The sequence below is a fragment of the Tinamus guttatus genome, unplaced genomic scaffold, assembly GCF_059628265.1.
Source record: "Tinamus guttatus ecotype Peru unplaced genomic scaffold, ASM5962826v1 Tinamus_guttatus_pri_ptg000403l, whole genome shotgun sequence".
NCBI classification, from domain to species: Eukaryota; Metazoa; Chordata; class Aves; order Tinamiformes; family Tinamidae; genus Tinamus; species Tinamus guttatus.
Genome location: NW_028288937.1, coordinates 1,151,668 through 1,165,121, shown reverse-complemented (window position 1 = coordinate 1,165,121; position 13,454 = coordinate 1,151,668). Strand labels below are relative to the sequence as shown.

General features: G+C 47.8%; 1 protein-coding gene across 1 annotated transcript; it reads left to right on the top strand.

Annotated features, from left to right (window-relative positions):
• Nucleotides 1-6,271: 6,271 nt before the first annotated feature.
• LRRN4 (leucine rich repeat neuronal 4) lies at nucleotides 6,272-12,874 on the top strand. Its single transcript, XM_088531286.1, has 5 exons — nucleotides 6,272-7,002; nucleotides 8,813-9,017; nucleotides 9,466-9,603; nucleotides 11,051-11,220; nucleotides 11,653-12,874. Exons 1-5 carry the CDS (start codon nucleotides 6,315-6,317, stop codon nucleotides 12,837-12,839), a joined length of 2,388 nt encoding a protein of 795 aa, XP_088387412.1. The 5' UTR covers nucleotides 6,272-6,314; the 3' UTR covers nucleotides 12,840-12,874.
• The last annotated feature ends 580 nt before the right edge of the window (nucleotides 12,875-13,454 follow it).

Here is a 13,454-nt window from a genome sequence, read left to right as displayed (position 1 = left end):
TCTTCATAAAATATTGAAGCCAAGGTCACTGGATGGAGTATGGCAGCTCCATCCTCAAAACTGGGGCAAATTGACTCCTTTTGTACGGCTAGAACTTTTCAAAAGAAAGGTAGGTAGCCTCTGGGCATTTCCAAGGCCAGCATTTTTAATAGTAACAATCTGTTTTTGTATCTAGAACAAGGAACAAGGATGTACAGATTTTGTTCTCTGTTACAACCCTGCAAATCGCACTGGCTAGCATGTCTCAGGTTTAAACAGAATTAAAGCTGAATAAATACTTTTTTTAAAGCTATGTTACTTGTCTAACATTTGTGCTGGGAACAGAAAACATTTCATCAGAGCTTTCAAATCCCAAGTAGTGATTACATGATCATTCACAAATGTAACACACTTCAGTGGAACCTACCTTCAGTTGTGTGACTAGGATCCATTAAAAATCAAGAGGCTACCACGCATATATCTTTATCCACCCACCTCTGATGCTGCATGAGGTCACACTTTCATCCCAAGGAAAATGATTCAGCAGTGAAAGGAGCTGAGAGGTGCTACTTTGAAGACGTCAGACCTTCTGAGCTAGGGCCAGGACAATGTCATCCTGCACAGCAAGTCCCAGCAATTCAAGGGCACTGGGTACATGCTGGGCTGCTTGATATTTTCCACAGCTTTACTGGCCTTGGGGCCAGTGGCCTTAGTTCTGTTTCTTGTACAACCCCTGCAGAAGTTGGAAGAGGAAGGCGAAAGCCAGGGTGCTGCTGCTCCCCACAACTCCGGGCTGCTGCAGCATCTGCTGGATGCGGCTGGCAGCTCCCGCAGCAGGGAGAGGCCTGTCCAGGCCTGCTGGGCCTGGCACCCAGGCCCGCCCCACTCCAGCACTCAGTCGTATTTCATCCCCTCCATAGCACTGAGCACATCCTGGCCAAGCTCCAGGCCTTCCCCTTCCCAGGCCTTCCCCTTCCCAGGACACCACACCCTGCTTTATTCCTGTGACCACCCCCTTAAAGGTGGCTTTGCTTGCTCATACCACCTGATTTGTGAATAAGGGGAAAGGTGATAGGCTTAGTGGTCTTTAGTGACATTATTATTTGCACAGTGCCAGATGGGGGATAGACACTTTAAAGAGCGAGAGGACGCAGGGCATCTGCCCTGAAATGAAACAGCGGCTTCAAAGGGGAGAGAGGCATTTTCAAGTGCTGAGACACAATCCTAGACAGCAATGCAGTTTAGATGAAAACAAAAATTTTTAGGATACTAGTACCTTGGCACCCTATTTTTTATGTTGTGCTTAATTAAAGCAAAAAAGAAAAGAAAAGAAAAGAAAAGAAAAGAAAAGAAAAGAAAAGAAAAGAAAAGAAAAGAAAAGAAAAGAAAAGAAAAGAAAAGAAAAGAAAAGAAAACAGGTAAAATGTCTGGAGTGTTGGAGAGCTGCTGCCTGCTCCTACTCCCAACAAATTCTGCAGGGTTTCGCTGCTCACTCCCAGAGCATCGCCGCAACAGACACGCACACACCCTGTGGTTGTCTAAAACCTCGGGCTAAATAATCCTGTTCTTGCATTCTCTCCTTGCCTCCCTGTTTGCTGCAGGAAAATGTCTTGTTTGTACTTGCTCTGGGGCGTGACTGACCTGTAAACCTTTTTTTCCTTTCATTTGCTTTAAAGCTATTCTCCAGATTTTTCAGGATGTTTTCTCTATTAGCCATCACAAGACATGGATCACGGCCAACAAGAAACACTCATCTCTCAAACTTTATAGCCTGGTACCATCCTCGCCCTCTGCTCTCTCCGTGTTTCTGTTATCTCAGTGTCATGAAGGAATGCAGGGCTCATCCCTAGCATTCCTGCTTCTGCTGCAGGAGGGGTTTTGTGCAGCATTGAACCAGCTCCGGGAAGGGGGCGTCTGGTTTAGCTCTTGCGCTACATACATCACCCGTGCAGAAAAAGGCTGACAAAACCACCTGCCTTCACTAAATCTTCCCACAGGTTGACATTGAAACCCTTAGAGAAGTAGAAAAAGCGGAGGGATAATGTGAACAAATAGAGAGCCACAAGACTGAGACAGGCGACACGCAAGAGAGCTGTTCTCCTGCCTGATGAGACTTCAAACAGCTCGGTAGGAGGGAGCTGGCACTGCTCTGGGAAGCCTTCACCAACATCCCGGTGAATCTGGTATTGAAGGGGTACCAGTCTGGTACCTGGTAGTATTTTAACTGATCAGAGCTTGCAGCTAGGCAAAGAGCCATACCACAGCCTAGGAAAATACAAGCCTGCCCCAAAATGCAGTGGGGAAAAAAGTGGGAAATAAATACAACAGAATCTCATTTTCCAAGAATGTTCTACTTCTTAAAAGATGTTCTCTATTTCCTTCAGAATCATGCTTTTCTGGGAAAAGTCATTTCCACCTTCGCTGAAATGGATGGGCCAACTGCTGACTGACGGCTGCTTTCCTGGTCCTCACATGGCTTGTGAGAACCTCCACAGGGAACACGGGGCACATGTGAAGACCAAGGCAGAACGTGGCTAACCAGGTCTCATGCAGCAGATTTTTAAGAGATTAAAGACCATAAAAAAACATAAGAAAAAATCACTGCATGTAAATACCGAGCAAAGAGCAGCAAACACAACACAGAGACTTCATAGCCCAAAGCAGAATGAGCCCTCCTCCCTGGAAAGGATTTGAAGCCAAGAACACAGCAAAGGCCACAGAAAGGCAGGGTTTCCACCAGCGTGGCTTGGGCTAAACTTTCCTTCCGTCTGTGCCTGCAGCAAGTTCTTCCAAATTTTTAATGTGCTCAGCTTTGCCCAGTGAACTCGGCACTGAAGCCTCCTGTGCGGCCGCACGCCCCGGGCGGCACGCTGCCCGAGCACAACCCACGAGCCGTTCCACCAGCGCTAATCTGCAGGATTAGGCCCTCAGCTAGGGAACTATTTGTCTTGCCTGAGAGCCATTCTACAAGGGAACAGCATGTACATCCCAGCCAAGCTCGGGGGGAACCGCCATGGCTCCAGAGAGTCCTACTAAAGGACCGTATCTTGTTCTGTGGGTGTTCTGGTGTTTTTCAAGGTTCCTTCCCCACACAGATAACGAATGACATGGTCAGTAGATAAGGTCAGTGTACATGTAGTCTCAAGGTTTTTAGGAAAGCAAGACCTTTATCTGCACTTTATCACCCCACTATACAGGTCTGTTTTGCCTTCTTGTCATAGATGTGTTATGTCCTCCTGATAAATAATAAAAAAATCAACCAGTGTTCTCCCTGGAAACTCTAATAATTCATTGCCTTAACTGAACATCCCTGCTATGGCTTCCCCTTTGGGACAGATCCTGCCTATTCCCACCTTCCCTGTCCCAGGCTCTCCTCGCAGCTTTTGACCTGCCTGCATATTGCTCGCATTGCGGTAATGCCTGGAGACTCAGCTCCAGCATGTCCCTCAGTGGGGGGCATTTTCCCTTGTCACTCTGACTGAGCCAACTACAGATGCGAGAAGGAGTGGGAAGGGAATGGTCCCCAAGCGGCTCCAAAGGGCAGATGCAGAGCTGAGAACCGATCTCATGTGCAGGCATTCCCGGGCAAGCAGGAGTCCCCCAGGTGCCCTGGGACACGCGATCAGTCAAGGAAATTCCTCTGTGTGGGGGTGGCAGGTGAGAGCTTTGCCTTTGCTACTTCCCGAGGGCCTCGTCAGAGGGACGGGTCTGCTAAGAGCCACTGACCCGGCTGAGCATTTCCAGCACTTACTCCCAAGTGTGAGACTGTTACAGAGAAAGGCAAACACTTGAAGCCAACCTTTTATTGGCGTCTACAGAGTTATCAAAGCCCATGTCAGCAGACAGAGCCTTAACTCTGTATCCTCGTGACCTGTCAGTAAAGAAAAACAATAATTCCACAATCTCCCCTTCCTCCCCCCTCACCCAGGGAAGACGTGAGAGCTGGGACAAGAGCTGCTGACCCTTCCCTTTACCCCTCACCTTGGCCACAGAGAAAGGAGAAGCCCTGCCTGGGGAGCGGGTGCTGGGAAGCAGGAGCCCTCCCACCTCCTCGCCTTAGGAGCACAGAAAGCTGCCTGGAGCCCCCCCTCGGGCAGGGGGAAGCTGCGTGCGGGGGAGCAGGCCTGGAACAAACCTCGCCTCCACTTGTGGGCAGAGCTTGAGCAGGGAAAGCCGGGAACCAAGCAGAGACATTTCACGCTCCTTGGCTGAGTCACCGAGACGCATAAAGCCAAGGGAGGCGCTCGGAGCTGCATAGAGGGCAGGCACGAGGCACCAGCACTGCGGGCAGGTACGTGCAAGCGGATGCGGTTTCGAGTAAGGGACTAAGATTGAATCTAAGCTCAGCTGCCGGCAGCCACACGCCTCCCCTCCGCTCCCTGCCACGTGCACTGGAAGGGGCTCCGCAGCTCCACAGCAGGGAGGCCTGGGGCTACCTGGCTCTTGTGTGGCTCCATTCCATGGAAAGGTCATGGGGCACCAAAAGAGACTGTTCTGCCTCAAACCTTGGGTGGCAGCGGCAGGGGATGGTCTAGGCAATAGCTGGCACTAGTCAGGGAAAAGCAGGTAGTTAGGAGCAGCATAGGTAGCTGAGTACGGTGAGGAACAAGTCTGAGACCCTCAAGCAGTATGAAGGTTCAATTACCCCCTACTCGGATACATATTTTTGGATGGGGAGTGATCATTATGATGCCTCAGGAGCAGGAAAGACAGCTCAGCAGGGAAAGCGCTAGCTTTGGGCTTAAGACACCTGCAATAATTCCTTCTTCTGGCATAGATTATCTCTCATAGATTTGTCCTGGATAAAGTATTTAGTACATTTTTTTTTCCTTTTTTTTTAGTTGATGGGTCTTCAGGCTTTTTTTAAAAAATCCCAGAGGAATTCACTTAGGTTTCTCTTCAGAGTCTTGGGGATTTTTCAAAAATACTTATTTGTATCTTTAATCACTCAAGTATTTTTAAAACCCAGCTATATGATTTCTCATGCTTTTGAAGTCATGTAATATAAATATAATAATATAATATAAAAGCTTTGTCTCTCTCCTTGTCTCTCCTAGGAAAGGTAGGGGATAAATGTCCTCCTTGGTCTGCATGGGGAAGGGCAAAGGCCAGAGCTAGGGGAAGTGCCACAGAGGGAATGTAACAACTAAGGCTCATTACCTGCCTCACAGGAGCTTGGACAAGCACTTTGGGGGCTGCAATGTTGCTGGGTCAGAATCGGGGCGGGAGAAGGAAGGAGCTCAGAGGGATCTGTAACACTGAATAACCTGCTCTTGGTACCAAGTCTTCAGCCCTGATCCAGGAGCACACTCTCCATTCCTGACCACTTGGATCAATGTGTATTTTGAATACCTTGTTTCCCTGGAATTCAAGTGTCTATTACATCTGAGGCTCTTGCCTGCAGCAGAGTGCCAGCCCTCCCTGTGAGTCAAGGGAGGAGGGGGGCTCAGAGGGGCAGCAGGGGCTAAGCCCTGTGGGAAGTGACTTGGCTCGCACATCCCGACAGCCACTCGCCGCGGTGACAGGCAGCCCGAACCGGGCAGAGCTCAGACATGCCCAGGCTTTTGCTGTGCTTTTGCCAAGGGAAGGGAAGCCCTTCTAGCACAGGAAAAGTGTTCTCTTTTACCTGCGTGTCCCACTGCAACTCAGCCAAATTTGGGCTGCTGCAATCTTTAGTTTCATGTTTGACAATGTTCCCCTGCCTCTAAATCCATACATTTATATTGTACAGGTAGCCTCACAGAAGAAAATTCCTTGCCCTGAGCATACTTGACTTGCCTGCCCTATTAGACAGCTCATCTCAGGAACACAGACAAACTGAGTCCTGTGGAGCATGACAGCCTTGCACAGAGCAAATTCACTATGAGTTACAAACACAAAATCCTATACTATTGTAGTGAGAGCAGCAGCAGCTGAGTGATATTATCCCCCTCTGCAGTTACCCTGTGCAGTACAGGGGTGGCGTGGGCAGCAAGACAAAGAGCTCCCCTCTGGTGCCGCTGCTCCCTGGGAAGGTTGCTCTAGGTGCCACGCTGGTGCCCGCAGATACGTGACATAACCTGGTCCCTTTCTGGATCAAAACTTACACATACACTTAAAATAAGATCGAACGATACTTCTGTCCCAAAGGGCTCATGTTTACTTAGCCTTAATTACAGACAAGATGTTAATTATCACTTCGACCATCTGGATGCAGCAGGAAAGCACTTATAAATGTTTTAAATAGCTTGTAGCTGCTTGGGGAGATTTAATTTAGCTCTTAATGGTGATGTTTTGTTTTTCCCTCCCTGAAACAACAACCAAACAGATCTCGCAGGTTAACTGAGAGCAGCAGGATGTTCCTCCTCTTGCCCATCCTCTCTCTGCTGGTGGGGACCGTAGTGCCAGGCCCAGTGAGCAGAGCAGAGACTGCAGCATCCAGGGATGTCACCACTGTTTTCCAGTTGGCTCAGGAGGACTCCTGGCAGAACGTTAACCTCACCAGCATGGCCTGCGAGGATCGGAAGAACAGCAGCTGGATCACGCTGCAGCTGACCAGCAGCAATCTGACAGCCTTCCCTGCCTGCCTACCCGAGCTCCTGGAGACCTTGGATCTCAGCAACAATCTCTTAGAGGAACTGAACAGCACAGAGATCGCAAACCTCCCTCAGCTGCGCACCCTCTTGCTGAGGCAGAACCGTCTCCAAGCAGTGAGATGGGGGTCTGAAGCCCTCAGCAGCCTCCATTCCTTGGACTTAAGCTTTAATAAGCTGTCAGCTGTGCCGTCATGCCACAGCTCCTCCCTGCCTAACCTGAGATGGTTGTCCCTGGCTGGAAATCCACTGATGGAAATTCAACCGCTGGCCTTTTTCTGTTACCCTCAGCTACAGTTCCTGAACCTCTCTGCAACTCTTCTTGGGCAGGATGACAGCAAAGGAATTAGGGAGTCTGCTTTCGCCATCAGCACCTCTCCCCAGGAGGCCAGGAACATGCCTGAAAACATCATCAACGTGCTTGATCTGAGCAAGACCTTTCTTGAGAAAAGTAAGTCTCCATATTTCCCAGTACAAGCATGGCCCTGCTCAGGTGGAGGGGATAGAAGCCTTGCTGGGAGGACAGCTCTAACCCAGGCTGAGCCCTAGGACGCCTGCTGTGCTCTCAGCTAGTGCTCCTCGTCCCACAGACAGACACCAGCTGGGACAGGGGCAGCCTCTGCTGCTGCTGCCGCTCAGAGCGTGCGACGCTCTCCAGCAAGTCACATATCCATAGGGCAGAAGCCCTCACATAGGGCAGCCTCCACAGGAAGGGCAGAGAGCCGGCAGCACCCAAACAGGGCTGCACATTCATCATCATTGCCCCTATCTCCATCCTCACCCCACTAGCTGCTACTGTCCAGCTGGCAGCCTTGAGACCAGTTTTTGGGAAGCCCTCGAAGGAATTAACGGCCTTTCCAGAAACACTGCTGAAATCTATCTTTTTCCATCCCCATAGTTACACTCTGCTTTAGGTAGTGAAACAGGGCAGGGAGGTTTTTTCTCCTCATCCACAACAGGCCAAACACTTCCACATAGCGAGACCACCCATGCTGGCCCTGGGCCATGTACAGCACAGATCCCTGCTTGTTTCTCTCCACTGTTGGCCTCCGTTTGTACCTGGGGTGCTAAGGCAGAGAGATGCCAAATTTCTTACCCACTGCTCTGGTCCTTGGGCAGAGCCAAGGCTTGCTGCCCACTCGCCTGCCTCCCCCACTACCATTTTAGCCAGGGAAAACTCTTCCTGGATACCTTATCTAAAGGGCCACCTCTTCTGTTTCTCTGCCACATTTCCTGACAGTTTTATTTATAAACTGTAGTTTTCAAAGGATCCTGTGAGGTTTCATTGATGGTTATTTCTTGGCATTGGCACAACAACTACCAGGCTGGGTCAGAGCAGAGATCCCCTTGGTGCAGGGTCCTTTTTGCAAGAGCACCTAGCAGTGGCTCCTCAGGGAGAGGGTGCAAGAAAGAAAGGTGAAACACAGTTTTTTTTTTCCCCATGTTCATGTTCCTTGATTCCAGTGACTAACAACTTAGGGACTTCCAACCTAGAGGTTTCACCTCTGCTCTCGTTTAACAGAGATACTGCAAACATTCCCCAAGTATTTGTTTAATCCATCTTATGACAGTGAGTTCCACAATTTAGTCATGGCATGAAAATGTGCTATTGTATAAGACCTGTCCCTTCATGGTTTCATGTCCCTCATTCCCTTCTTCCTGTTTTAGGAGAAATAGGAAACTATCTGTCTTTCTCACACCATTCAGAAGTTTGTAGACCTCTCTAATCTCTCCTCATCCATCTTCTCTGAGTGGAGAAATCCTCGTTTGTTTAATCTTAAGTTATAGGAAAGCTGTTCCTTATCTATGACTAGCTTTATTGATCTTCTCTTTACCTTTCTTTCTTTTCTTCTGCGTTCTCTAAGATGGCACAACCAAGTCTGCAAGTAATACAACAAGAATGTGATTGCACAGGTGTACACACTGGCATATTGATATTGTGCATTTTGCTCTATCTCTTTACAAGAGAGAATAGCTACAGGAGAACACAGAGATATTTTACATCTCTGTAAATTTAAAACTTTATCTGACAGTTCCCTATCCACAGTTCCCATAAGTTACTAATAAATTCAGTACATGATGCAAGAAGGAAGCTGCATTTCTGTGTGTGCTACTTTGCACACTAATATCTGTAAGTGGATCAGTCGGTCTACTTATTTCTAGGCTTATTTCTACTGTCAGTTCAATCTACTTATTTCTAGGCAGAAATCCACAGCAATGCTCTGTTTATGGAACAGTTAAAAACCTCTTTTCTTCTTCAGTTGAACCAGACTGGGCCAGAGACTTGCACAACCTCAGATCACTTCACCTGACAAAGATGTCACGATTAAGAAGCCTCGATACTGATTTTATCAAGTCTATGCGTCATCTCAGAGAGCTGAACTGTCAGGACTCCCACTCACTGGGTTTTGTGAGGACAGAGATGTTTGAAAATGCTCCTCATCTGAAGCATCTCTCATTCCAGAAGTGAGTTGTTTTATTTTTTTGCTCACCCCCATGAAAAGTTGCCATTGCCTCTCAGAAAAATGCTGCCTGGGAGCAGGCAAGTGAGATCTTCCTATTTTAGTCTTCAGCAGCTAACGAGCTAGAGAAAAGTTGCGAGGACGTTGCATGGTGGCTAGGCAGAGCCCATCTCTCACAGGACACCTTTCCCTTTCCAGTTGCTGTCCCTAGAGGGGTTCTCCTCTTAGGAGCAATGCCCTTGTTACGCTTTACCATACAGCAGCTACATTTTGCAGATGAGAGAGATATGCAGGTATTAAGCTGGATGTTAAAATGCAGCACAGTGATGTTGGTAACCTGCTATTGCCAAAGGGAAATGCATTGTGTCTTACATGCACAGGGATATTAAGCACACTCCAGGCCCTGGAAGTTAGCCCAGTATTGGCTAATTATTTTATTTGTCATCTTGTAGCTGCAACCTGAGTACCTTCAGTCCTTGGAATATCAATTCGTCAGACAGCCTCGTCATCAACCTACATGGAAATCCTCTGTCATGCGACTGCGGGCTCTCCTGGCTGCTCTCTAAGCGTGAAGAAGTTGTGCTACAAAAGTAAGAATCATAGAATCATAGAATGCTTAGGGTTGGAAGGGACCTCTACAGATCATCTAGTCCAACCCCCCTGCACACGCAGGGTCACCTAAAGCACGTGGCACAGGACTGCGTCCAAGCGGGTTTTGAAGATCTCCAGAGAAGGAGACTCCACAACCTCTCTGGGCAGCCTGTTCCAGTGCTCTGTCACCCTCACTGTTAAGAAATTTTTCCTTAAGTTCCTGTGGAACTTTTGGTGCTTCAGTTTCCGGCCATTTCCTCTAGTCCTATCAGTGGCAGTGACTTCAAGGGGATATAAGTAATGTTCAAGGAGATGCAAGATGTAAGCCACCACTTACTGCTGCAAGTTATTTGAGGACAAAACATTCACTGCCAGATTGTTCAGATTCTTTATCTGGTCTCCCCTTCCACAAAAGGCAGAAATGCAAAATAAAGAGCACTTTAGGGACAAAGTATGGCTAGATTATACTTGAAATGGACAAATGTGATGGGCACACATGGAACACTTGCAAGTGTTATTAGCTATGGATTCTACCTGAAGTGAAAATAGTCCAATTTCTCTTTTAGATCATATTTCTCTATTAGGTGAAGATAAAACATCAGCTGGCTGGGTGGCCTAGGTGGCTAGCATGGGAGCAGGAATTGTAAGACTACATGCACTTCAGCATTTAAAATTATTTCTTCCTTGCTCTCTCTCATTCCCAAAGCCAAGATCAGCACAGACAGTCAACGAATTCACTTGCAGAGAGTACCATTTCACACCATTTTTGCCATGCTTTCCAGTATTTCTGCAACTAATGGCAAGCATGTAGTTAAAATAAATACTTTGCTTGTATATGATCTTTCCTCCTTTTGAAAGGTCACCAGGAAGGCACATTATATACAGTGGAAAGAGCAGAGAATTAGATTGTTGAAATTAGGCTGTCTCTCATCAGAGTGGGCTTAACATTTAAATTCTGGAAAACATGCAAAGCCTGAGTGAAGAACAAACTTGAGCTCAGTCATTTAAAAGCATGTCCAGTATCAGCACAGCTCCAGTGCTTGAACCAGCAGAGCTTAAGGATCCAGGGGACTTTGTTACATCCCTCTATGCCATTCCCTCCAAATGTAGCATTAGAATCTGATCCTTTAAGACAAGTTGCCTAAATCCCCAGTGCTCTTACTAAAGTTCACAGCCTTTGTATCAAAGGACACCTCCTCTCAGGCAAAGATATTCCTGCAGCTTACAAAAAATGGAGCCAGCCAACTAAGATCACAGTATTGCGGAAGGTCATCTGTCAAGCACAGGACTGTCCTCAATACCAAATAGCTCCGGTCCAAGTTTCATGTTTCCTTTAACATAAAGGCCACTTTTGGACAGGAAGTTCCCAGTGTCACTGCAAGCAGCCTTGGAAGAGTTGGAAATGCTCTTTTAGGACTTGTCTCTTCTAACTTGTCCCCTCTACAGGGCATCGGAAACTTTCTGCAACACATCCCCAGAAGACTGGGACAGACCTTCAGCATCATTTTCCTTGCTGGAGCTCCATGATAAATGCCAGTCTGAAAGAAACATCACACTGCCAGATGCAAACATGCCCCCTCCCAAAGACGTTGCCTTTAGTGTTACCAGTTACGATGCCACTGCTGTAGCACCAGCAACAGTCTCTGCTCCCCCTGCTGCAGTAGCATCTACAACAGACTCTGCTCTCACTGCTGCAGTAGCATCAACAGCAGATCCTGCTCCCCCTGCTGTAGTAGCATCAACAGCAGATCCTGCTCCCCCTGCTGTAGTAGCATCTACAACAGACTCTGCTCTCACTGCTGCAGTAGCATCAACAGCAGATCCTGCTCCCCCTGCTGTAGTAGCATCAACAGCAGATTCTGCTCCCCCTGCTGCAGTAGCATCTACAACAGACTCTGCTCTCACTGCTGCAGTAGCATCAACAGCAGATCCTGCTCCTCCTGCTGTAGTAGCATCTACAACAGACTCTGCTCTCACTGCTGCAGTAGCATCAACAGCAGATCCTGCTCCTCCTGCTGTAGTAGCATCTACAACAGACTCTGCTCTCACTGCTGCAGTAGCATCAACAGCAGATCCTGCTCCCCCTGCTGTAGTAGCATCTACAACAGACTCTGCTTCACTGCCCGAAAGCACTTCCAGCAGCTCCCTAATTCAGAGGAATGCAACGGGTACAGCTGCAGCCAAGCTAGCTGAGCAGATCCTCACAATAGTCAGCAGCTCCTCCCACCAGGAGGAGGCAGCTCCTGAGCTCATGAGCAGTCCCCCTTCTCTGGCATCAGGAACTGCCTCTCCAGGCTTTCTCGAAGAGCTCCATAGCCAGACCTCTGCCTCGAGCTTCATGACGGGAACGGATGAGAAGGCGTTCACAGCAGCCCACAGTGGCTTTCCCCAGGAAGGACTCTCTAACCAGCCTGCTAGTGACTATTCAACTGGAGCAACAGAAGATCAAGATGCCAGGAACCAGTATATTCCTTCCTTTGCTGCTGGCCCTGGGAAAGGCACAGCACAGACAAACCTCCCCCATCTGAACTCAACAAAGACCAATGCTCAGCCAGATCCTGCCTTCACCAGGACGTTGATACACTACATAGATGATTATGACTACAATGATCAGACGACAGAAACCCCAGTGCAACCAGCGTACACCTCCTGTGACTACAACCCTTGCAGGCACCTTCAGAAGCCGTGCAGTGAGCTCCAGAGTGCATCCCAGTGTTTGTGTCCTGGCATTTCGAGAGAAGATGAGGTTCCAGATCCGCCAAGACTCAGAGACGTGTCTGAGGTTACAGACAGCTCTGCACAGATACACTGGTGCGCCCCAAATTCGGTTGTTCACACCTACCAGCTGATGCTTCATGCCCAAGGCAGTGAGGAGGGGCAGGTTGTCCTGGACAATATTTATTCCACAGCACGGCAGTACACTCTGTATAACCTAATACCATACACCACTTACCACATCTGCGTGACTGCTTTAAACAAAGCAGGATCAAGCCAGACAGCAAGTCAGGAAGTTTCAAATAATCCATGCACCAAGTTTAAAACGAAGCTAAGCTACAAGTCTGTCTTTGCTGCTCTGGCTGCAGCAAGCGGACTCTTTCTCATTTCCACTATTGTATTGTCTATATGTCTGTGTAAGGCACAGAAAAAGCCTTCCAGTGAGCAATTTGGTACACACCTAGTCTCTTATAAGAACCCAGCATTTGATTATCCCTTAAAATCGCAAACAACCAACTAGCAAATGCTCAACACATTCAAACTCACTGTCTTTATTACTCTGGTGTGTTTCCCTGAGACTCTCAAAGTGTTCTTCAGCAAATGTAGGAAACAGCAGACTTTATTAGGGAAAGGAATACTGAAGGAGAAAAAAAAACTCACAAAAAAACTGAAGGTAGCTGAACAGAAAGAAGACTTTGGGCTCTTGCTCATGCGCTAAATAGCAGCAAACTTGGACACTAACCTTGCAAAGTTACCTTTTATAATAATCTACAAATGGCACACTGGACATTCCACCCAGTGAAATGTTGTCTTGCCAGCTGTCTGCCTCCAGAAGCTCTTACGGATAGCCTGGGCATAAGCATAATCCAGGGCTTATTTATCCAAGAAAGATAAATAGCAACTTCACTCTTGTCAATAAAATCAGTGTCTGAGCTCTTCTAAAGCCTATTTAAAGGTATCACCCAGAAAGATAGTATTACTGGAAGGAGCAAAATAAAGAACTGCTTGAACTCAGCTGCATGGTGCTGTGCACATCCAACTGCAGTAAATAACACCAGTGATCACAACTGCTCAGTCCACCTGCAGATCAGGAAGAAGAAACATCAAAATTAAGTGCAAATACAGAGAGCAAGAC